The sequence below is a fragment of the Schistocerca cancellata genome, chromosome 1 (assembly GCF_023864275.1).
Source record: "Schistocerca cancellata isolate TAMUIC-IGC-003103 chromosome 1, iqSchCanc2.1, whole genome shotgun sequence".
Lineage (NCBI taxonomy): Eukaryota > Metazoa > Arthropoda > Insecta > Orthoptera > Acrididae > Schistocerca > Schistocerca cancellata.
The window spans coordinates 549,909,053-549,936,123 of NC_064626.1; the positions used below are offsets into that span (position 1 = coordinate 549,909,053).

The 27,071-nt window shown below is 41.2% G+C and overlaps 1 protein-coding gene across 3 annotated transcripts in view; it reads right to left on the reverse strand.

Annotated features, from left to right (window-relative positions):
* The window catches only part of LOC126180242 (protein turtle homolog A), a 94,034-nt gene that overhangs the window by 61,762 nt on the left and 5,201 nt on the right, over positions 1 to 27,071 (reverse strand). For all 3 annotated transcript variants that reach the window (XM_049924679.1, XM_049924678.1, XM_049924677.1), the window contains exons 3-4: positions 22,815 to 23,008; positions 4,222 to 4,351 (exon numbers count right to left, since the gene is read on the reverse strand). In XM_049924679.1, coding sequence (XP_049780636.1) covers positions 4,222 to 4,351; positions 22,815 to 23,008 — 324 coding nt within the window. The remainder of the gene's footprint in view (positions 1 to 4,221; positions 4,352 to 22,814; positions 23,009 to 27,071) is intronic.

Below are 27,071 nucleotides of genomic sequence, written 5' to 3' on the forward strand. Positions count from 1 at the left end.
CCTGTGTGCTGATTGCACATTTAAATTGAGAGCTTCATCGGCCATCAGCAAAGGAAGCAATGATTTATTCGATAACTTAAAGTGGTGCATTACTAGCCCAGCAGCTAGTCGAGAGAGCAGATTTGATCAGGCGTTCCCTTAGCCGTCCGCACTGCGGCTTTATATGTAAGAATGCTGCGTGAGGAAAAAAGGCCCCAGTTCTCTCCAGACGCTGATTAGCACACCACCTGTGCCGGGAGTCGCATCGCGTCGGTATCGTTGATATAAACAGCCTGGGATGCAGTAATAAGTTACTCGGGATACATGTAACCATGAAATCGTTTTCGAGTGAAGTGTTAATTTTGGGATGACGTTAATGATCTATCTTTAGTTTGCGTATGTCATATTTTCACGTGCCGCAGCAGGACAGACATTCTACCATTATTAGCGTGGCGTTTGATGAACATTATCATCAAATTATGGCGAGCATTCACTTAAACATTTAATTTGAAGAGTTATTGTGGCATCAGCACATTAGACTATGAACTGCTCTGGTAGTTGAATTGTGTGGATTCTTTTTGGTCTGTGACTTTCAGAATATAGTGAACATTTTAGAGAGAATGGTTTTTGATTATGAATCCCAGACAATCTCCTAATTCCTCAGAGCTATAAGCTGTAGCTATAAATGTATTTCTCAGATGAAGTGGGCACTAGAAATTCTAATTACAGGTTTCACGTTTTGCTAATCACTTTCTGGTTGCCTTTATTGTAGTTAGAGAGCCAGTGTTGAGAACGGCAAACAGCATAAATACAAAACATTTATTTAATTATTCCACCCGCCGCCCCACACAGCGGTTGGCCTTTGGAATATCCTGTGCCCTGGCGATATTCCAGTGTTATCTTGAGCATGTCACGTTGACAACCCCTCATTGTATTAATTACCTGGACGACATAATTGTCACAGGCCGCAGCACGAAGGAACACTTGCACAACCTTCACACCCTCTTTCTCAAATTCAGGTCCGTGGGCTTGCGTTGCAACCTGTGTAAGTCAAACTACTTCCAACCGTCCACTGAGTATGTGGGCTACACCATCTCTCGGCATGGCGTCCAGCCACTAGGACATATGGTCCAAGGTATCGTCGACCATCCGCAGCCCGCTTCGCTGAAGGAGTTACAAGCTTTTTTAGGCAAGATTGCCTATTACCACTGGTTCATTCCCAGGACTTCCACCATAGCCCGCCCCCTGTACTGCCTTCTGTGCAAGGGTGTTCCTTTTGATTGGTCACCTGCATGCGAGCGAGCGTTCACCTCGTTGAAGGGCCTCCTCACGTCAGAGCCTTGTTTGGCTACTTTTGACCCCCATAAGTCGTTGGTCCTGGCTACCGATGCTTCGCAGTATGGGGTGGGGGCAGTCCTGGCCCATCGCAACGTGGATGGTTCCGAGCAGCCACTGGTGTTTGCGTCTAAAACTCTTAGTCCCGCGCAGGCCCATTACTCCAGATCGAAAAAGAGGCTTTGGCCATTGTCTACGCTGTTACCAAGTTTCATCCTTTCTTGTATGGCATGAAGTTTCATTTAATCACTGACCATAAGCCGTTAATATCGTTATTTGGCCCTGCCTCTCAGATTCCGGATAGGGCGGCCCACAGACTACAGCGCTGGGCCTTGTTCCTCTCTAAGTACCATTATGACATTCATTTCCACCCTACCGGACAGCATGCCAACGCAGACGCTCTTTCCCATCTTCCGGTGGGCCCGGATCCTCAGTTAGATCGAGAGGAGATTATGTGTTTTCATTTGGATGTGGCGTCCTGCCAAGCGGTTGATGGCTTCCCGATCTCTAGTTGTAGAGTCGCCAGGGAAACAGCAGCTGACCCAGTTCTCCGGCAAGTAGTTCGCCTCATTCAGCAGGGGTGGTCATCCCGACCTCCAGGCTGGGCCTCGGACCCTCTTCGTAATTATTTTGTTCTGTGAGACTGCCTCTCCGTCTTGGAAGGAGTTCTCCTTCTGGCTACCGATGATACAGCTCCTCGCGTTGTTGTTCCTGCAAGTTTGCAAAAGGAAGTCCTCACGTTATTACATGAGGGGCACTGGGGTGTTTCCCGTACTAAAACCTTGGCTCGCAGACATGTGTACTGGCCCGGTATTGACAGAGAAATTGAGCACTTGGTGGCCGCCTGTTCCCAGTGTGCGAGCCAACAGGCATCTCCCAGGTTAGCGTTCTTTTCATGGCCGCCTGCAACCCAGGCGTGGGAACGTGTTCACATCGATTTTGCGGGCCCGTTTCTCAATGGCTTTTGGCTCATTGTCATTGATGCTTATTCCCAATTCCCATATGTGGTTCACTGTTCCTCAACCACTTCGGAAGTCGCAATCCAGGCTCTAGCAAAAATCTTTTCTGTGGAAGGTCTGCCAGTCACCCTGGCCTTGGACAATGGACCTCAGTTTATTTCGGAGACCTTCCAGAATTTTTTTAGGTGCTTCGGTATTTGGCACGTTTGCTCTCCCCCCTTTCATCCACAATCGAATGGGGAAGCTGAGCGCATGGTGCGCACATTTAAGACGCAGATGAAAAAGTATGTGTAGGCATACCAGACCACACTAATGGGAGAATGCAGCCCCGCAGAACTCCTCCACAGGTGCCAACCTAGGACTCTGCTGCGCCTCCTCCAGCCTGGTCCTCGCCAGTCTTCGCAAAACGGAGTACCTGGCTTTCCACTGGGTATGTCGGTCTGAGCACATGGGTTTGGTCGCAATCCACATTGGATACCGGCGGTGGTCCTGCGCCGCAATGGCTGCTGGCTCTATACCTTGCAGGTGGGGGACCGGGAGGTACATCGTCACCAAAATCAGCTACATCCACGTTTGGGCACCCACCCTCCAACTCCTCAGGCACCGGCTTCCCCCTTGCCGGCACCCGTGTTGGTTTCTCAGGGGACGCTACCGCCCCTCCCCCCTGTGACTGAGCCGCACTACGATGGTTCTCAGCCTTGGCAGCCTCCAGTAGCTCTAGCAACAGCAGCGCCATTGTTAGAGATGCCCCAGCGAGAGCCGGCCCCCCTCGCAGGCCCGGTTTCTCAGGAGGCTGGTTCACCTGTGGTCGTCCCTGCCCCATCGTCCCTGCCACTGGGTCTTGCCCCTCCCAAGGTGGACCAGGATCCGGAGTTCGACGGCTTGTCTCCCGTTCTGTCCCGGGCTCTGGTGGTGGGATGACGGGGGCCTCTTCGCGTGGGTCACTTCCAGCCATATTCGAAGGTTCCGGCTTGAGGGTTGGCAAATCCCCTCGACTCCAGCCTTCCGATGAACGCGGAGGTCATCGCTCCTGCGCGACGCTCCACCTTCCGACGCAGTGGATCACAGTGGCTTCACCCCCTGAAGGAGGAGGAGTGCAGTAGCCACCAGAAAGATCACGGGAGGCGCACATCAGACAGCGCATCACGGACGGTAGTTGCCGCAAGTAGAGTCCCGTCCACCAGAGGGCACATGAGAATTCGGCTGCGACCTCTGCCGGCGGAACAACAACAACTCAGGCAGCACGGGCCGTGCCCAGTCAGTTCACATCGGGCATGCCTAGGAGACAGTTCCCGGTCTACGCTATGTGAAGTGCGACGGAAAATGTGAACCGTGTTACTACACGGCATTCCAGCTTGGGCACACCCCATTGTACTGTGTACACCACAATACTGTTACCTATTTTCAAATGAATTCTTTTAATTAAAGAAAAAAAAATCACAACCAGGTCCCACTGCACTTGATACCGTCATGGCAACAAGTCTAGTATCTTAAACACACTCCATCAGTTGATAATAGGCAAATCTCACCTCCTTCTCCTCATCCCTTTCCCTCTGATACTCACAAACCATCTGGGAATCATATTATGTTTCAACTGTCAATAGCAGTGTAAAACCTATCTGATGTGACCGATCAATAAAATTGCTATGTATTAAGGTTCTTCCCAGTTATCTTCAGTGCTTCCTCTCAAACAACAAAGTTCCTTTTTGCTGCTCTATTGCAGAACAACAGTATATAATTACACTAACCCAAAACAATTTTTAGAATTTGCTCTTTGTCCATATGTGAATTCCAGTCTCAAAAATTTAAGTGTGAGCTAATTAAGTGCACTTCAAATATTGCTACATTCTATTGGAAGCAGACTCACATAGGTACCACATGTAACGATCCAAGACACTTTTTTTTATTGAAATTAAAGTGAAGTTGTATAAGTTCCAAACCAACTTACCAATCTCTTGTGTATCATGTGAAGTAGTTGCTTCCATTTCTGTCACCACTCCTTTTCCAAGCTGATTGTTTGCCCACAGTCTAAATATATATGTAGTATTTGGCTTCAAATGATAAACATCAACTTGCCTCTGAAAAAACAAATCCATAGCCTCACTTGCCTGTTTACAAGAGGAAGCAGCTGGTGGAGAAAGAGGAGAAATACTGCACTCATGCAATGTGCTAAACACTAGAAAAAATAATTAGACTTCAGATAACTTTGAGAGTGAAACTTCAATGCCATTGTTAAATTTATTTAGAAGTCACGACAACTACCAGCTGTAGCACAGTAGTAACAAAAGGCAGATTAAGTGCAAATTTTTTACAAACAACACTGTTTATAGTTTTTGTCCTGCTGAAAATACAGTATTGCTTGTTTCATTTTGTGTTCTGCCATGGAAAGATAATTTGTTGATTTATTCTCATACTGGATTACTCTCACATTGTTATATATGGAGCATATTTAGCTCCTTTGAAAATAGTTATTGTGTTAAACCACATTAATGATACTAATTTGTGCTCATTACTGCACCTGTAGCACTTCATGTCAGGTGTAAAATAAAAATTCCACCTTCAGCTACCGATATTACAAAATTAATTAAACTGGCATGTCATAATTTGGAGGGAACTTCATAATCTTTGGGCAAAAGCTACTGCTTATTGTGTACAGATATATTCAGTCACTTTACATGGCTTTAATGACAAGTCATTTCAATTTAGTCTCGTGGAATGGAATCAGTTCCCGGCAAAGAAACAACTGGAAATAAAATTCAATTCACAACCATACTATGTTTGTATGATCCTTTTTTGCAACACCCACACATATAGAGGTAACTGGCATAAATTGGCTGTAATATTTACCAGGTCAGTAAACATTTTCATCTGGATGTCACCACTGAAAAAATATGCCTTCCAAGTTCATAAATTGTGACGTACACAACTCAACTACATATACATACTGTTCTGGTAGACGTAACCATCAAACTGAGGATAAAAATCAAAAGAAATAAATAGAATGGTTTGTTGAAGAGGAGAATGATAAGATGGCATGTTGTTCATCAAAACAGTAAAGACACAATATAAACAGAAACTGAAGAAAAGTTATTTTATTCAGAGTTTCCAATATTGCCATTTATTCTTTTGCCCATGTGACATGTTATGCTGTACTAGGTTTTAGTTTTAGGTAAAGTGAATTCAAAGTAATTACTACTACTCCATGTTACACTAAGTGCAGTGTAGCTAAATTAAAACTGGCCTGAAAAACATTTAGTGGTACATCATGACAATATAATCTAAACAATAATGAGATTATGTATCAACATCAATGGTAGTCATTTGAAGCGTATTCCGTGAAGAGTAGTTTTCCTGTTTATTGACTATAATTTCATGCCAGATTTATACTGACTAACTTGAATTAAATTTAGGCTGCAATTGATCTTCAGCATGGAAGAGAGAAAAGAACAGCTGAATATTTTGCCAGCTCATTTTTTTTTTTGGTGAAAATGTTTTGAGCAAGAAAACAGTGGTCAAATGGTGTTGCACTTAAAAAATGTCAGTAACTATAATCAGAAGTATCAAAGAAGGGAGTGCCACCTGTAGGCCTGACAACAAAACTTGTTCAAAACATACACACTAACAGATGAGAAACTGCGGCCAATGTCCAGATGTGTCAAAAATGGCTCATTAAATGGATAGACATGCTGCGTTAGCAGAAAATGTGTGTACATAAGGTGCCAGACATAATTGTACACTGCTACAATAACTTGGGCTTTCCAAGCAGCCAATACATCGTGAAAAGCTGAAATTTCACATACTGGTTGAAGCTCACAAATGAAATTCACTAGCTATCATACCAGCATTTACGCAGAAGACAATCTTGTTTGACTACACTGTAGTAACATATGCCTAGCTCACTAAGCTCCTGAACAAAAGTGATAGTCATTAGAATGATTCCACTCTCGAAATATTAAGGAACAAATTCCATATCTCAATATCATGCAAATGAATTAATCATGATAATCATTTTTTGAGACAGGAAAATCACTTCTTAAGAAATACTTGGCTACGGGGTACAATATGATGTTGATGTCTACTCTGAGACATTACAAAACTGTATTTTGTGACTGCACCCATGTGTACACTGTGTGTGGCACCAAGGAACTACCTTCACATGGGAAGTATACGCACACTATTGTACAATCCAAAACATACACAATGATCATTTCTCCACTTATTTCAATGTTGAAGGAAGACTTGCATGGAAAAACTTTTGCTGATGATGAGGTTCAAGAGGCAGTGGATAAAAGAATATGAAAAGCACTTCTAACAGTGGGATAAAAAAGATGGCAATCAGGGTCTCATAACACGAATCAGTGCTGATTGCAAAGAGAAATAAATAAAAATGTTCCCAGCATGTATCAAGTTAAAAGGAAATTAATGCATCAGAAATGATTTCTGCCGATTGCATCTTAGCATTGTCGTTTCTCTGTAACTCTCGTACAAATACTCTAGCTTCTACACTCTTTTGTACTGTACATTAAAGATGTATGGTATCATTGGCTGGGAGACCCCAAGGGTTAGAGCTTGCACAGGATTACTTGGAAGGTCCACAGAAGCACATTCTCACTCTCCGCGCTGGGTGAGTCCACCCCTCTGTTCCGAATGGATGGCTGCCTCAGTTGGTTATCAGTTACAGAGCTGTGAGCTTCAGCTGTTACGAAAGAGACATTCTCTGACATGGAGTAACATACTGGATTTTTCTTTAAACTTGAGACGAGATCTATATCTGCCACCAATCTTGAGGAAACTGACTGTATGAAATGCACTCATTTCTGGTCGTGTGCACAAATGAGAGAGGAGGTGAAATATTCATATCATCCTTCAGATCTCATACATGGTTCGAAGTACTGCAATGAATTTTTGGCAAATGATAGCATGAAAAGCGGAGGGTATTAAGTTATATATCCATCATGCGAAACTTTATTATCTATTGTGATATACGAGTGACTAGAGATTTTTTTTCAATGAAATAATGTAATGCTTTGATGGGCTATCGATATCTGGCGAAATGAGAATTAGTATGGATTTTGTAACACCATAAATGAAGCAATCACACTCTTATTTTTATACAAAGCATGAGATTTTCTTAAGTTACTGACTTTCATTTGTCTTTGACAGTTTTATTAATAGTAGACTGTTGCAGGATTCTGTTGCAACTGCATTAGCATTTCAGTGAGGTGAAACTGTGTAAACACTGTTTTGTTTTGGGAAAAGAAGCTAATTTTAACATGGCAACATGAAAAAGAAAATAAGGTGAGCAACATAGGTGAAAATAAATTGCTCTCTCTCTGTTCAAATTTCAGCATGATCCTGTACCCATTGTGGTTTTAATAATAAACTTTTTAAATTTTTCAGTTTCACTAGCTGTAGCTTACAAGTTCTGTGAGATACATGTTTGCACAAAGGCTTTTGCTGTAGAGCAACACCTCCACTACCGTGCTGTCCTGTCCACAAGGGAGCTCCCACCACTACCGGTGTCCCCTCCTCTACCACGCCTTCTGCGCAACTAGTGGCCAAGTAATATTGTATGCATTCTAGCTTCAGCCAGCTAACTTGAAAATGACACCATTCCTTCACAAAGTGTGAGAGTCGTGTCTGTTGAGTGTAGGTGACTGATTCGATTACGTACAGAGTAGTGTTTGTGTTGTTGATGACAGAGAGAGAGATGACATGGTGAAACCCAGTGCCAACACACAGCCAAATAGTATCAACAAGACTGTCTGTTGGATGGTTCACCATCAGCAGTATTACATACCATCTATTCATGAGACACTGTGGGGAGAAATTTAACACAGGACAGTGATAGAAAGCCACTAACTCCATGTCACCATGTCCTTCCCTTGCCAAGTCAGATAAAAGTGATGAAAATTTCTTCCACCACCAGGATTTGAACCACCTACTTCTAAGTAACATGTCATCACACACATTTTGGGTCCATGCTTCTGAGTGATTATTCCTTTCCATATTATTCTTGCAATTCTTTTAATCTCCTTCTCTGGTCTTTACTTCTGTTAAACAGCTACCATACATTTATTTAATAACTTTTGAATTTCTATCACTTCTGTTCCAACTGCTTGCATTTTAAATATTGGTAAATAGCCATTTTTCTTCTATTATGTGTGGTTTTAAAGGCCTTTGTTTTTATTTACAGTGTTGGACAAAATATCAATGCCTTTTCTTTGTCCCCTACCCTACATCTAACAACTACCTTCAGGATCTCTAGATAATGATATAAATGAAACCTTGCAGGGTTATCAGCCTAGTCATGCATTTTAATTATTTTCCCACTTGTCACTTTCAGGCATTGTGCCAATATGATGCCATGACTAGACTGATAACCCAAGAAGATTTCATCAATTAAATCCACTGAGAAAACCTGCATTTCCATAAGAGCAGGACATGCCTGGATAATGTGATTAACCTACACAACACTTTTAGATTACTTTCTTTGCTGGTTTGTTTTGTGCACAACTCCATTTGTAACAGGGACATACTGTATGACAATGTCCAGAACAAATCAACAGTTCACTATTACTGGAGTGGATGTGTTTAGGGGCCTATGTGTTGTGGTTATCATTTCTAGTCTGTAATTTTCATTATTGCAATAAACAAATATATCTAGAATACCTACAGGAACAACTTTATTCTTTCCAGATCACATAAACAAGTGTGATAAACATGTACCTCAGAAACACCAAATACGGAGTATCTGAGATGCAATTCCTTTTTGTGAATTCAAGAAGCAAACAATTGGGTAATTTTAGATATAGCTTCTATGAAGCTACAGAAACTGATTAACAAAAATTAATCACAAAAATGTTCAAGCCACTTCTTATTAATAATTTCTGACTACTTCCTCTCGAACTGACGAAACAGTACCTTATATTAGACACTAATCAGCTGTGTAAAGTAACTGACCTAAATATTCAAGGTGAGGGAGTACCAAAGATGAAAAAGTAGCACACACTAAATAGTAAACAACTGTTTAAAGTAAACAACTTGTCTATTTCAGTATGAGTTTTCAAGCAGAGTGGGTTACTTCTTTGTTGAAAACAAGTTGCAGCATATGTGAAATTAAACGGTATATGTTTCCTGTACATTAACTTAAAAATCTGTAGTGTAGTACAGTGCAATTTTCAACAGGCACAATCATTATGTGCTAACACTATTTCTTCCATTAATAAATCACTGTGCTCACTACAGTGCAGAACTTCTGTTTTCTTCTGTCCGTATGAGACAAATACTCACAAGTGACAGCTAACACACCACACATTTATGAAGAAGACAACTAAAGTAAACAGGTGAGATCCAGCCACTTAGGGATAACTTCTGAAGCCTGCAGAATATAGAGGAGACTCTTGTTTCCTCAATAATAAACTAACTGCTTTGGAAACTTACATTTAATTTTAGGACTAATGTTCCTGCATCACATCTATATGTTTAAGTCTCTCAAATATTCTGACAGACTGTTTCACCGATGCTTTTAAATTTTCAGCTCAAGATTTTCTTTATTTTTGAATTATAGTGTTATGTGGCAATAAAGTAAATTAATCTGGCAGAAACGAGATGAATTTCAAGGTATATAGGTATTCTAATAACATGCACATGCCAATAAAACACTGTACTTAAAACCATGTTGTGAAACTTACATAGACCTGGCAGTAAACTGCAACTGATACCTTGAAACTGACAGAAAAGGATCACAGATATTTTGGGAAATAACTCTCATCAACAAATTATTTGTAGTTTTATTCATAACTTGCCTACAGACTGAGTTTAGTGCAAAAACAAAAAAACTGACTTCAAACGCCGTTTTTAGGAAGTTGTGAGATTCTCACTCATCTGCCAAATTAAATCATCTATAATGAAGCAAAAACAATGCAACCATTTCTATATAGAACACACAAATTCCATCAAATAGACAATATAAATTTCGTTAATTTCATGACAAATTTTTGGAAGGAAAATCAGTGTCTATTAACTAATTTTTCTGTCATTTAACCCCACTTTGGCCAGCTATCTAGTAAATATTTGCCGATGGAACACCTAGAGAAATTTCAGGACTAGCTGTACGTAGGAACCCTATAGTTCTCTGTAAATCTGCATAAAACAATAAATGAAATGAAATTCTTGAAACAAATCATTCTTCAGTGCAGACAGATGATTAGCTAGGGCCCATCATCTTGGACTTCCAAAAGGTGTTCAACACCGTACTGCATCATCAACTACTAACAAATATATAATCATGTGAAGTATGGCATCTTTGAAGATATGCAACTGAGTATTTGACTACACACCCAGTTCATTATAATGGATAGTGAACTTTCAAAATAAACTTAAGTAACATCGGGTATGTCCCAAGGAAATGTAAGAGCATTTTCAATCTCTCTCTCTCTCTCTCTCTCTCTCTCTCTCTCTCTCTCTCTACAGATGATTCACAAGGAAAACAACAAATATTAAGACAAACAGTATCAATAACGCTGAATGGAAAACATCGGATAAATATATGTTCCATTAGCAACTGTTTCCAAGGTACCAGTATTTGAAACTGTCACAAACGAGGACACTGGGGTTGTCAGTAAATTAACAGATTACTACTTCAGGGGCTACACAAAGTTGTACATATCATTTACACCATGCCACAGATTAACTGATCAACAATGAAAATTACAGTTAAGCTGTACTCTTGAATTTTCACCTGTACATGTGGGCAGAGGCACGTTGTGTTGATTTATTTGTTAGAAGGTGATGATTGAGTGATTTATTGGTATGGTGAATGTGTGGAATTATTTCATCCACAGCAATTACTCACAGACAATACTCTTGCCTCCTTGCTCTAAAGGCTTTGATAACTGGTGGTATGATAGCAAGAACTGATCATAATTATGCAGCAAATGCACTATAAGTGAGAGAGGGAGGGAGGGAGGGAGGGAGGGAGGGAGGGAGGGAGGGAGGGAGGGAGGGAGAGGGAGGGATGGAGGGATGGAGGGAGGGAGAGGGAGGGATGGAGGGAGGGAGGGAGGGAGAGGGAGAGAGAGAGGGAGGAGGGAGGGAGGGGGAGGGAGGGGGGAGGGGAGGGAGGGGGGGAAGGCAACGAGTATGTATGACAAGTGTTACAGCCTTGTTACTCATAGGGTAGCCAAGAGTGAGAGAAGAGGGAGGGAAAGACTGCTTTACACACCATTTACAGGTGAGCCACAGTTCTTGTCGAAACACCAATACTTCTTAACCTCTGTCATTTATGAAGGGAAAAACTTCTAGCCTATAACTACCACTATACTCTATAGGTCACGTTACACCATACGGCAGAGGATACTTCTCCCATTCCTTGTTTCAATCATAAATTGTGCATGGTAAGAACAATTGTCAGTGAGCCTATGTATGAGCTCTAGTTTTTCTGATACACTCATCATGGTTAATTTGTCAAATGTACGAAGAAGGAAGTAGTACGTTGCACAACTCTTCTTGGAATGTATGTGCACAGAATTTCAACAGTAAATCTCTCTGTAATGCACAAAACCTCTCTTGTAGCATCTGCCACTACATGTTGTTGAGTATCTCTGTAATCCTCTCATGCTTACTAAACAAGCATACAGCCTATCAGAGCAGAAGCAAACCACTTGTGAGTACAACCATGCTGCATATCATTTTGCTGTTTCATTGATGGCCAACATGAAAATTATTACATCTTCTTGATATTTGAGCTCTGCCATTATAGGTAAAATTCTAGATTTTTCAACAGCTGTCCGTTACTATCATCAAGAATAAACCTACTGAGTGTTCAGGTGCCATGTCTGAAGGGAGAAGCTAGAAGCTTTTCACCTCGCATTCCCATAGGTGTACCTCCGGGCATTCTCTGAAAGGTTCCAGAAGCTGCTGTCTTACCTATATACAGTAAATAGGGCACATAACCAACAAGGGCAGCTTGTAGTTCTACTTGACAATGATGCTAGAAACAGCTTTTAAAAGTTACAGAATTTTATTTGAAATGACTTGGTTTGAATACCAAAAAGCTTTTATTTAAAAATGACTAACAGCTGCTTCTCAACTATACCATCAAGATCAGCTGGAGACTGCTGCTTCCTATCTTCAACTTGCCCCCTAGCAAGTCATCTGTCTCTACCCTTTTGTCTTGTTCCAATCAATTACACACACCCAGAATTTCTACCTCTCCCTACTTTTCCCACCTCCCTCTTTCCCCCAGGATTTTTTCCCTATAGGCATCCACTCATTTCTACAGTATTCTCTCTTCCTTGCCCCACACCAAAAATTCCTGTGTGCATGCCTACTAGTGTCATCATCCTTCTCATCTGCCCCCTGTGCAAACAAACCTGTCTCTGAATTTTCTGTTGTTTAGTGAAGGGATTTAATCACGGGATTAAAAAGGAAAGGGTGCGGAGGAGGGGTGAGGGAGGAGGGGTGAGGGAGGAGGGGTGAGGGAGGAGGGGTGAGGGAGGAGGGGTGAGGGAGGAGGGGTGAGGGAGGAGGGGTGAGGGAGGAGGGGTGAGGGAGGAGGGGTTGGGAATGCCTGGATGAACAGTATAGAAATTTGAATGCTAGACAACAATAATCGTGTCATATCTGGCTAGCTGCTTCACAATCCAGGCCATCTGGATCCTCATCTCCACCACCACCTTTTCTGAAATGTGCAGATGGGAGTTATCCTTTAACATATTCTCCACTCCCGAACTTATCCTGGCCTTGACCTATGGTAACCTACTGTCCCCACACCCTACAGTTTCCACCACCCCCCCCCCCCCCCCCTGTCCTATCACCTCCTTTATTCATGTCCACTCACCCTCATTGTGCATCATCTTCTGCCAATGCACAAGCTTGTGTTTCCCATTGCCTGTCCTCTCCTTTTTGCCCCCCCCCCCCCCTCCATTCCCCACAGCCTCCCTATGATGCACCTGGTGGCAGAATCATCATGCCACCACCAGATAGCGCTCTTCTCCCCACCTATCGCCCCCCCCCCCCCCCCTCCATGTACCCAGCTGAAAACTATCTTTTCTGGAGGCAACAGATTACCAAAGTTGAAAGAAACACTTTGAGGCAGTATTGTTGAATTAGGATTCTCTGAAAATTGTAAAAATCATCCAATGAAAATTCTCACATGAAATTTCCATTATTCACAACACTGTTTCTCTATATTCTTACTGTGAACAAAGTACTTGACTCATTTCTCGCTGACATTGTTTTAATGATAATGAATGACAAATTTTACAGTAATAACCAAGGCACCAAAGACCAAAAAATGTCAACAAAAGGAAAAATTTGTGTAGTCCCATAGTTTTGTACAGTGGTAGCAGAGAGTGTCATGAACAACACCCTAAAAACCCTAACCAGTGGTATGTGAACATAGGGGAAATGTGGGGGCATAAGAGTAACTTGTTTAAGCTTTTAACGAATACGTCGAAAACCACAACTTACGGCGAAAATTTTTTCCAGTACAAAATTAAACTTCCTAAAATCACAGATTGTTGAATATGTTTCAATTGTATAACACTGATGTTTGTTGATAAAAACCAACATTAAATTATTCTAGCACATCTAAGTGCAGTTGAACATTATTATGGGATAACTGTGTTCTGGGAGGGTAACAGGGTGGAAATGCAGGGGTGGAGTTTCGAAGCATGAGGAAAGCTAGATTCCCAGATTGTGATTATACGCTTTCCTACCTCATAGGTCTGCAAAATGAAAAGGGGCAGGCAATTTCCCTCTCTCTCTAAAGCACATTGTCAAAAAGGCAACTACAGGGTATTTCAAGAAGTTATACCAACCCTTCTGCAGCTCGTCTTATAAATCACAGGTGGCACATTATGCAGACATGCCTTTGGGTGTTTGCTTTTCACAAAGTGTGGTCCTGCCCACTCAGCACCCTTACTTTCTCTGGCCACCGAGGGTGCTGTGAGGCCAAAGCAAGAAGTTGCAGTGTTGATAAGTGTACTCAGCTCTATAAGCAGTGGCATATCTGGTCTCACTGCCAATCTGTATCGGACTGGGATGCTGCACAGGCAACTGCGTTGGATGGTGCTACTGAGTCATGATGCACTACGGATGCTGTCGACATGTGCATCATTGCGCTACTGTTTTCATGAACATTATTAACGTACAAACAAAGAGTGGCACTAGAGTGGTTGTTGCAAAAACGAAACTGCATTAAGTCACCAATACTTCTACTCTTGATGGACCATGTGTATTTATAGGACATAATTGTAATTTTAGTACTCTAAATAATGAAAGCTTCAGTCATAGTAATAGCTGGCTTACTGCTGCTGTTGTATAATCTGGTAGTAGTGCTCCTGCCACTGCTGGGTTGCACAGTTCTGATTCCTAATGTGACTGCTTGTCATACCTATCATATTGGTGAGACAGTTAATAAGGATCTGGGTAGGTCTTGTTACTATTCTGATAAGCCCTTAACTCTCCACACTCATAGTAGACACAGTGTAGAGAGTACTAAAGGTGTATTTGTTTGGTGTAAGGGCCATGGATGTTGTGAAAATGAGTTCTGAAAGTTTATTTATTTTGTTTAAGGGTCATGGATGTTGTGAAAGTGCAACTCTAACTAATGACTGCACTTTTTATCAATAAAGGTGACCTTGAACCCCATGTTGGGGGGGGGGGGGGGGGGTTGGACACCATTGATCTTCTCAAAAACTGAGAAGCAATTCTTCTTGATGTTGTTCTCTGGCCCGTTGCACTGGGACAGTCACAGTGCGTCCCTGGGTGACTCAGTAGCTCCCTGTGGCTCGACTGACTGATAGTGCTCCCACTTGGCACTGAATACAGATAGGAGTTGCTAGTAATTTAAACACAAGAAAAGCATATTGGCAGATTCCATGTAAATATCTGCATGTTGTTCTACACTGCTACAGGCTAACTGATTGTTAGTCATTCTTGCAGCAGCTGTAGCTTTCATCTAGGAAACATAACTTCTCCTACAATGGGTGCTGTTTACTGACAGATATATCTACTCAGTATTTTCTGTCCATTTCTCTTATGTATGTACACAAAATATCTTAACTGAGCTTCTGTTTATATAGTTTATTATGTGAGTACTTATTTGCAGTTCATAAGTGAGATTTTAAGTAAAATACATTCCCATAAACAATGGCTGAGGAGAACTTAATTTGTAAGTGTGATGTTGTCAATGACCTAAGTAGTGTTGGCAGGTAAGGGATGGGATTGGTAAAGTCGTGGCACTATGTTGCTGTTTTTTATTGGCAGCACATCGTAAAGCACAATTACTCCATGGTAGTCACTTGGTGGTGAATTAATGAATGATCAGAAAGTTATTGCACTTCTCTTACCATTAATTGTGTTACTGGTAGACCGTTTAAATCTCTTAAATTGACGAATTACCGGCACTTGTAGAGTGGGCTGCACTGAGTGGATCCGCACATCCACAGTATATTCTGCAATGTGAGTTTTAATATGTGTGATGGAATAGGACTGATCATGTTTTAAATCTTAAACAGTAATTTGCATTAATGCATTGCTTGACTTGTGCTCAATAACACCTAGGTGACATACTTCTACTGCAGGAGAAGCCAATCTAAGCCTCTGAGCCTCTTCAGGTGTTGGAAGAGCTGAGGCTGGAATGATATCCACAAGCTGTGGATAGCCACTGATAGTGAAGACAATGAAATTGACATTGTCAGATACATACTGACAGCATTTTATACTGAACGCAGGCTCTTCAGTGTGATAGAGTGTTGACATCTCGATCTGTTGAGCCTTTTTTATGCAATACCTCATGTAACAAATGCAAATACACTAATGAGCCAAAATATTATGACACTTGCTCCACAACTTGTTTGACCATCCTTGCAATGAAATATACTACTGGTTCTGTGTATCTTGGATTAAACAGTTTGTTGGTAGGTTTGTAGAGGTACATGCCAGTAGACATTTACACACAGGTCATGTAATTCGCGTAGATAATGGGTTGCTTAGAATAGATTAAAATGGTTTGGGCATGTGAAGAGGATGGGAGAGGGAAGAATACCAAAAGAAAGTTGGAGTTCAAGATTGAAGGCAAGAGGCCAAGAGGAAGACTGAGAACAAGATGGATTGATACGAAACAGATGAGTTTAAGGAGGAGAAACCTGCTATGGAACCAAATTGTGGAAGAAGAATGATTGAAAGAGAGAGTAAAACGGTGAAGTACCATTGATTCCCCAACCCAACCAGATGTTGGGTAGAGGGGAAACAAAGATGATGATGAATGGGCCACTGGGCCAGATGGGTTGCATAGGATTTACATCAGGCAAATTTGGTCACCAAGACATCAACATGAGTTCATGCTGAAAAATGACACTGCCGCCAGAGAAGACATCAAGCATGAAGGGAAGCACATAGTTTGCAGCTGTCACAGTGTCTTTGATTACTACCACAGGTCCCATGCAAGTGCAGGAGAGGTCTCCCATAGCATAATACTGCTCCCACCAGCCTGCATCCGTGGCACGCTGCACATTTCAAGCCATCATTCACCTCAATGATGGCATTTGTGGACACAACTAGGGACCTAGTGAAGCAAAAATGTGATTTACCTGAAGAGCTGACATGTTTCCATTGATTGATGGTCAAATCCTGATGGCCCCGATCCCACTGCAATCATAATTGATGATGACATTGGATCAATGTGTGAACATGGAGGGGTGGTCTGCTGCGGAGCCCCTTATTCAACAGTGTACAATGAATGGTGTATTCTGAAACACTGGTGCGTGCATTAGCATTACGCTCTTTCAGCAGAGATGCCACAGATCACCATCTATCCTCCTTTACAAAGCAGTCAAGCCTCCAAACTACATGTTCTGTGAAGAGACGTAGACATCCAACCATTTAGCAGCTAGTGGCAGTTTCACTGTTGTTCTACCTCTTTCCGCAGAGGCTCATGACAGTAGCACATGAACATTTGATACTCACTCACAGGCTCTGCATAATAATAATAATCTGCTATTTGTCAATGTTGCTTATCCCAATGGATTTCCCCATTTCCAGCCCGCATCTTCGCTATGGTGATCCCCCCGGCCATGTCTACTCTGATTACATTCTTTCGTTACTGTATCGTGTGCCCACAATGCCACCAAGCAGTATCCAATGTTGCTGTGGGTAGTGGTCATAATGTTTTGACTTAGCAGTCCAAAGACTCACTAAATAAACTGAAAATAGCTCCACTATATAAACATGAGTTCATTGAAGTTATTTTGTCTCCTCACATGAGAGAACTGGACAGGAAATGCTAGGTAGGTATAGTCTGTCTGTTAACTGAAAAGAGAGTGGCAATCATGGGAGGGGAAGCTGCCTTTCCCAGAAAAAAAATTCAATCTGCTGTACAGGATGGCTAAGAATCAATTTTCCTCTATCTTTGTTGAAAACTGTATAGAGATTTATGTAGAATATGTCCATATGCTTTTCTTGGGGTTGTATTATCAGCAACTTCAATGCCAGTGTTTCATATTGCAAGTTGCAGAAGGATCTGTGTAACTTTGTGAAACACCCTGGAGTTACTTTTTTTTGACAATGTGGTAGAGAGAATTGGAAATTGTCAACTCTCTCGTCCTTATGCAGACGTATGAAGGAGGAAAGTGCATGATTGCAGTTCGGCAGCCTACTTTCCCTCACACTTTTAACCTCCACCCCACATTTTCACCCTGTTACATCCCCAGAACACAATTTATCCCTTAACACTAGAAGTGCTGGACTTTGCCATACCCCTAGTAGTACCATGTGGGATTTTTTGACCCACAGTAGGAAACCACACTTTTATTCGTATTTGATTTTGAGTGTCGCCGTGTTGCCAATGCGTTCAGGAAGTCTCTAAAGTTTAGTCAAAGGATAATGTGGTCTCTAAAATGAATAGTACACTGTCAAACATAAATTTTCAGATTTTTTTTTTAATTTGACAGAAGAAATTCCACAGTGTTTCACAAATCATCACCAAAAGAAGTAAAACAATGCTACAATGTTCCTTTTTTTAAAAAAGAAAAAAGAAAAATAAAGTCTGAAACAGAGCCAAAACATACTGTTTTTGTGAGTACTAGTAGTATTTTTAATTTTACAGACAAATAGGTTGAGTACCAGCTTTTTGTGACAGATTCTAAAATGCAGCAGGTGACTAAAATGCTCTGCATGTTTTCTTGCTTATTGCAATCAAGGAATTAAAGCATTCAAATCAACAACTTTAGTCTATACTTAGAAACATTTAGGAACAAAGAGTTGACAGAATTGTCTAATCTGGGATGGGATCATAGTTCAGACAAGAGTTTGTACTTAGCAGCTTTCACACACAAACTTGTTGCACTTGAAGCATAAGTTTGACATTTTATTTCACTTTTGTTATTTGCAGGAAGCATGAATTTGATAACGCCTTCTATTTCCATATTGGCCAGCACCAGTATCGAGTGCCTGCAAGGGGAGACTAGCTCCTCACTGCAGATTGTAAGGAGCAGCAAGCCCATCTACAACTATGAGGATAATCTCTCAGCATCAAATTTTCTTAGAGGTAAGTAATTAAGTAACTTAAAACTCAAGCGAATGTTGATCAAGGTAACGTCACCACCAGTGGGTTCCAGCTCAAACACTGTAGCGTCTAGCCATTTGATCAATTACACTGACTCCACCCTTAGTTTCATTAAAAGACTTTACAGTTGTGTGGAAGTTTCTGCTCAATATTCTCATTCACCTGACATCCAGCATGCATGTCAATCAGAATAAGGACATCTTTTCCTTTTTCTCTCGGTATACTGAGAAAAGATTGTCACCTGACTTGTACAAGTGTGTTGCATACAATGCATTACCTCCGCTCCGCACCGCAGGATGAATCTCCTTCAGTGAACTTGAAAGCGTTCCTTTTTGTTCCAGCTCATCTGCTTGTTTCACAGAGGTGATGAAGTTGTTAGTTGCTGATGTTACAACCACAGTTGGGGAACGGCTGTGCCACTTTCATACCGATATGGTGACCAAGACTCTTGCTTGGATCACAAGTTTCATCTTTGCCATGGTAAGGGTATCTATTCAGGATGTAGCAGTTGTCAGCATCACACAAAATCCAGTATTTTATCCCATACTTATCAGGCTTACGCAGCAAGTATTGTATGAATGGGCACCTGCACTCACAAGGATACAGTTGGTTGTCGACAGTCATTGTCTTGTCTGGCTTTTAGCAGACAAAGCAACTGTCAGTAAACAGATGCCTTATTTCTGAAGCAAGGCAAAATTTATCAGTTTTCTTATGTTGTCTTCTTGATGACACATAATCACACACAAGTTACTGCATATTTGTTACTTGACACGGTGCTTTGAAAGAAAGGAGGTCCCCACTTATTGCTTCATGTCTTTGTATGAAATACCCCAAGCACCCTATGCTCTACAAGTCTAAAGTAATCCAATAAAAGCATCTAGTTCTTCCAGGCTTAGGAATCACTCATTATTACCAACTGTGCTGTGAGCATTTTCTTCAGTGTACTTTATCAGTTTCAGGATTGGATCACTGACATGAGCTGTTGCACAACATGTGGCACTCAGTATACCATGACTGTGACCAGTCCACCTTTCGCTGCTCCATGAACTGCACCAACTGCCATGCCGTCACTGTCTTGTGACATGTCAAAATTCTTTGTAACCGGTGAAAGAGTGGGAACAATGGCAAAAGATCAGCCACAACGCAATTTGACTTAAGTGTTTACATTAGATTATCAGTGATATTGCATTTGAGTTTTGAATAAAGTTTTATTTATCAGTGACTTGCTGACTCCATCAGGTAGCTGACCGATAACTCCTCTGCCCCACCATCCTTGTCCCTGTTGAAGGCCTTGTCTTACATTGTATGCATGTTTGGCTCATCACTGAGAGGGATATTCAGACCTTCGGGTAGAATCTGTAAATCTGACATCTAAAGAATAGAAGAAAGAAAGCTGTACAGTTGACTGTGTGCTCTTTGGTTCAAAAATATAGCTAGAATGGTTCATGCTTATGTTGTGTAAGAAGTAGGTCATCGTCAGATGGATCAGATGCTGCTGACTGTTCATTTGCTGCGTCTGAATCACTTGAGTCAGCGGTTTTCACTGGAACAAAGTGTTGTCCTCCAATTGAATTGTCTCACTACTGGATTCATCACTCAATTGCATCAGTAAAATGTTCTCCAGACAGTAGAGAATCTCGCCCTTCATAATGCCACATCGTCTTGCAATCGTAGTTTCAGTGACACAAACTCATGAAAATAAACTGCAAGCTTACATTGTTGGTGTCAGGTCTGCCTCAGCCTACTCAGGTCAAGTACAGACAGGAAACATTAAGTATGACACACCTGGCATCTGCTGTTGTGTATGGGAACTATTAGCAGTGCCCCAGTCTGCGATGTAGGATGTTATTCTGTGGCTCATCAGTGTCACTTTATAGGTCTGCATGTTGCCAGACCATAGAAAATGGAAAGCCGCACTGATATAAAGTATCGCCCGACCTCCAAATTCTTTGTATTTCAAGGTCTTTTTGGCCCAAAGAATCTTAATACACTCCAACATCTCATGAATTGAGTTAAGGTATGCTCAGAAACTATTTAGTGTTATTGATATCAAATTACGCTAAAATGTGTATGGGTCAGAAATCATCCACATGGTGCGACCAGAAGAACAGATAAATTTTTCATACTTCTACATGGGCTAGCGGGATAAAATTTTAGTGAGTTCTACAACCCCATAAATTATGAAGAGTCACAGGAGCATTTGGTCCTGTGATGATTATGGAGGGGGTTAAAGCCCTTGAAAAACTCTTGTGGGTAAAAAATTACCCACATGGTACTTCTGGTGTTCACGATGTTATACTAACCACTTAAATGATGTTACACACACACACACACACACACACACACACACACACACACCATTAAAACACTATTATTCCTTGCAATGTGGAAATAATTAGTCCTAGAGAAAAGATGATTTCTTTATACAAAAATTAATATAATTTAATTTCGTACTGGGAAAAAGTTTCACTTGAAGTTGCGGATATCAAGACATGCATGAAAAACCTACAAAAGTGACCTTCACACTCCCCCAGCCTCGAGCTCACACTCCACCAGTCAGGATTTTTAAGATGATGTTCACAACACTCCCTCCCTACCACTGCACAAAAATTTGTGACTACATGAAATTTTCCCCTAACTTTCCTTCACTGACTAGACTGTAACAGTACTGTCACATCTCAACAGCACCATCTAGTTGTCATAGGCTATTCTCACAGACTGTTTACAGTACACTGTAGCCTAATGTGTAATGAGAAATTTCTCACAGTAGACCAAAATTATCTGTGAAGAGTTTTGTTTGACTACTATGCAGGATAACTCAGACACCGATCACAATTCTTCAACATTCTGCCTCTCCTTACTTAACAACAGCTGTGAAGTATACATCCACTTGACATTCACACATTAAACTTTTTCTTCTTGTTCTATAATCGGGAAAGACATGGGAGGCATATCGTAATGACAAGAACACAATAAAAGAACATACAAATTCAAATTTTCAACAAGCACATTGATGTGACAACAGTTTAAAGCATTCACTAGTATCAGGAAACAAAATGTGGATTTATCAATGACCAGTTCACTAAAATATATAGCCTGAGTTTGACAGTTTTGTGATTACTAAATATGAATACTTAAATCATGCTCTTTTCACACATTTTTTCCTTAATTACAACCTTTACTGTATTTCTGCACTTTTTTCCCTATGATTCTTTTGTCATGTTTCCTTCACACACACACACACACACACACACACACACACACACACAGAGAGAGAGAGAGAGAGAGAGAGAGAGAGAGAGAGAGAGAGACTAATGCAAACTGTCTGTGTTCTTACCACTCCATGCTTCACTGTAGTTGCAAAATAATAGTGAGAATTTGGAAATGTCATTAATTTATGTAATTTTTCAAAAATTGTTGGGACAATTTGTCCAAGAGGTGCACACCCAGACAGACAATTATTTCTAGTAAGACATAAGTCTACGTCAGTTTACATATTCAACCCAAATAAACTTTGTCTAAGGATAAGGAATTAGTAGAATAATGATTTTTACAATCTGTACAAAGATCCGCTGCACTCATCAAGGAAGTTCATTAGCTTTCAGCTAAATATTTATCTAGAAATTTCAGTCACAAACTAAACTATGCAACTAACAGATGCAGTGAACCTTCCTATTAGTAAACCAAAAATCAGGAAAACAACTTTTCTACAGTAAAGTATTCTGCACACTCCATTCTGTGGCACTACAATGCAAGGATAAGTGTTTCATAGCACAGAATTACTTACTTCTCTGTCAGAAGATACAACGATCTCAAGAACATTTCTGAAATATAGAAACGAGAGTAGCTGTACTAGAAAAATGTTCTTTTATTGGCATTATTAAGTAGATGTGACTAAGAAACCATCCAAGTCACTCAACAGAAACATCATCTATCTAAAATCCTCTGAAAATAAACTAATTACTTACAGCAGTTGGACTGATATGTTCAGGAAGGGTTGAGCGCCAGGTGTTAGGTTGGCCATCGTCAGAGGGATACTTCTGGCGAAATCGAATAGTGAAATGTGTGATTTCATACCCTCCATCTTCAGCTACATCCCACATCAACAGCGCCAACACAGTAGAGGGACGAACAGTGACATTAACTAATGCTGGCGGAGGAGCTGAAACATATTATTATTAAGCCAAACTTCAATCCATAACTTCCCTGCTCCCCCCCTCCCCCCCCCCCCCCCAGGCCCCCTCCCCAAACACACACACACACACACACACACACACATTCTTCAAAAGAAAGAGATACATATTGCCTACCCCCAACCTCCTCTCTCCAAGGCATCCCCCACCATTACCAAACTAACAAATTCTGGATGCCTTAATCCCACATACCAAATCTTAATTTTTTTTCCTTACAATGACTCAGTTCCTACATAGCACCACATTTCAAACGCATCAAATCTCATCCCATCCACAAACTTCTTTACTCTGTTGAGTCTGCAACACAGTTCACATTTTTAGGTATTAGGTCTGCCTAAAGTAAAACAGCTTTGTTTTATATTTATCATTGAAAATGAAAATGTTTAGTATATAGCTGATCCAAATTCCAAAACTAATGGCAGGGAAATATGCATAACACTGAGTACCATTAACATTATAAGTTTATACAATTAACACACATTCCTTAATTATACAATGGGTATCACCACACATTTTGATGCTCGTTGAAGGAGGTATTTTATTGCTTTTAGCTCTATGTATGAATGAAGGAAGGAAGGAGAGAAAGTAGGTAAATTACAAACATTTTATTAAAACCACTGATCCAGTGTTCTCTTAGCAGGGCAAGGACAGAAGAGGACAAGGAAATGGTCAGGTCTGATTGAAAGAAACATCCTGGCATTACATTGTAGAACTAAAGCTGATTGTCTACCCAGAAGTTTGAGCCATTGTACCACAAAATGTGTGGTCTTTACTGTTACACCTCACTCAGTTTGAGCAGTCTGCTTTTCTTGTATTTCTCATTTCAGTCATTATGTAAAGTAATTCTACTTCAAAAGTGGCAATTTTTATTTCTGCTTCTTCAACACTGTCCTCTCAGATTTGAGCTTCTTAAATGCCATTGTGCTAGTTGTAGTTTTCAGTCAAAAGACTGGTTTGATGCAGCTCTCAACACTAGTCTATCCAGTGGAAGTATTTCATTTCTACAATAACGATGTAGGCTGAAGCAATGAATCAAAATTTTTACCATTGCCAGGATTTGAACCTGGATCTCCCACTTACTAGGCAAATGCACTAACTGCTGTGCCACACTGGCACTGCAGCTAGTACAGCTGCACAGATTACCCTAGTATGTCTTCCTTTCTGATACAGATTACAGTTCAGGCCTCAGCCTACTGCTATTCCCCTTCTAAACTCACATCAATGCTGTAGAGGCTCTCCAATACTGGGAAAGCACCTTAGCAATGAGCAAAATGGGGTTAATGCTGGTCAAATATTACTCATAAATGGTTGATGTTCTTGAGACATATTGATTTTAATCTTTATCTATGATAATGATGTAGGCTGAAGCAATGAATGAAAATTTGTACCAGTGCCGGGATTCGAACTTAGGCCACCTGCTTACTAGCCATATTAGCTTACTACTGCACCACATTGGCACTGCAGCTACCACGGCCCAGCAGTTTACCCTAGTATGTCTCCCTCCCTCAACACAAATTCCATTTCACGTCTCAACCGATTGCTATTACTCTTCTAAACTCGCATAAGCTGCAGCACCAGTTTAGCGCAGTGGTTAGTGCATCTGCCTAATAAGCAGCTGGCATGGTAGCTCAGCGTGTTCGGTCAGAGGGTTAGCTGCCTGCCCTCTGTAATAAAAAAACTGAGTTAATAAATCAACAACGAACTTAAAAGGGTGTCTTACGACATCCGCCCTGATCAGATTCAATGGAAAAAAGAAAAAAGAAACAGCAGAGACCTGGGTTCAAATCCCAATGCTGGTATAAATTTTAATTCATTGCTTCTGCCAACACCATTATTGTAGGTAAAGGTGAGACACAGTATGTCTCAGGAACATCAACTGTGTATGATTAATATTTCATTTCTTGGTACTTTCCTAGTTTAACACCCCCCCCCCCTCCCCACACACACTTCCCTCCATCACCAAATTAACTATTCTTTGATGCCTCAATGTTTCCCATCGATCAATCCTTCTTTTTGCTAAGTCAGATCACAAATTTCTTTTCTCTTTGAGTCAATTCAGGACCCTCTTCATTAGTTATCTGGCATATCTAATTGTTGGACTTCTTTGTTAACTCCATATTTCAAAAAATTCTATACTTGTCTGCAGTGTTTATAAACCACAGTTTGCATTCATATAACGCAACACTCCAGAAATACTTTCAGAATAAATATTTCCTGACAAATTTCATTTTGTCTTAACATATTTCTCTTTCTCAAAAAGTCTTCTCTGATTTTATCAATTGGCATTTATGTCAAACTTACTTCTACCATTGTGAGATAATTTGCTGTCCAAACAGCAAACTCATCTACTATTTTTAGTGTCATTTCGTACTATAATTTCTTCAGACCACCAGATTAAATTTAACAATGGATAGTCTGGGACAAAATAAACGCATCTGATGTGACCAGCAATCTGAGGTGGATTGTGGGGGTAAGGAGATGGCATTGGATGAGGAGGGCAAAAGATAGCAGGGTACAGGTGGGGGGAAGGTATTGTGCTGCCTCCGAGAGCATGCAGGGACGTGGTGGGAACAGGATAGGATTGCTGTTGCAGAGATGGAACACTGTGCTGTAGGTGGGAGGGTTGAGGAGAGAAGTAGAGATGAGGAAGAACCATTTTGGCAGAATTGAAGGAAGTGTTGTGTAGTGCTGGAGTGGGAGCAGGGAAGGGATAGATTGGTGGACTAGACTAGAAAAAACAGAGGTCAGGGAGATCACAGGAGTGAAGACTATGTTGTAAGGAAGGGTCTCGCCTATGCAAGTCAGAAAAGCTGGAGTTGTTCGAAGGATTCAAATGGTGCAGGCTGTGAAGCAGTCTCGAAGTGAAGTACATCATGTTGGGCAACATGTTCAGCAATGGGTGGTCCAGCTGTCTCTTGGCCACAGTTTTCACCCATTTCATACCAAGGAGTCCCTTCCATACAGCCTAACTACCCACAGTCATAGCAACTGTAGGGATGAGAATTCCCTTTCCAAATAAGCCAAGTGTCTCACTGACGCCTTCATAGACTAAAATTATCGAACATGATTGTTTTGGTTGTCCAGGTGTTATGGTGCATGGGCATACTGACCTCCAAATCTCTGAACAAGGTACAATCACTGTCCATGTTATTGTGACATACACACCTTTTCGGGGGTTCACTCATTCCTGACTTCATTTTTATGGACAACAATGTGCGACCACATCGAACCACAGAGGTGCAATAGTTCTCGGAATGACAATGTATATGGCACAGACTAGCCTGCCCAACCCCCTCCTTAAATCCCATCAAGGGGGTGTGGTATGTATTGAGGAGACATATGGCACCCATTTCATACCAAGGAGTCCCTTCCATACAGCCTAACTACCCACAGTCATAGCAACTGTAGGGATGAGAATTCCCTTTCCAAATAAGCCAAGTGTCTCACTGACGCCTTCATAGACTAAAATTATCGAACATGATTGTTTTGGTTGTCCAGGTGTTATGGTGCATGGGCATACTGACCTCCAAATCTCTGAACAAGGTACAATCACTGTCCATGTTATTGTGACATACACACCTTTTCGGGGGTTCACTCATTCCTGACTTCATTTTTATGGACAACAATGTGCGACCACATCGAACCACAGAGGTGCAATAGTTCTCGGAATGACAATGTATATGGCACAGACTAGCCTGCCCAACCCCCTCCTTAAATCCCATCAAGGGGGTGTGGTATGTATTGAGGAGACATATGGCAGCACATCCACATGGACCTACGACCGTCCAGTAGTTGTAAACCATACTGGTGGAGAAATGGAATTCCCTATCACAAAAACTCCTTGCCATCCTTGTGGCCAGCACAACAGCACATTGGAGAGCATGCATTGGCATCTGTGACAATCATAAATCCTATTAAGAATCATGTGCCACCTTTTGTTATATCCAGGAGACCATTATAAATCACAGTGACTTCAGTATAATTATTGTCTTTGTATAAAAGTGTCATTTCTGTTTGTCTCATTGCGTATTT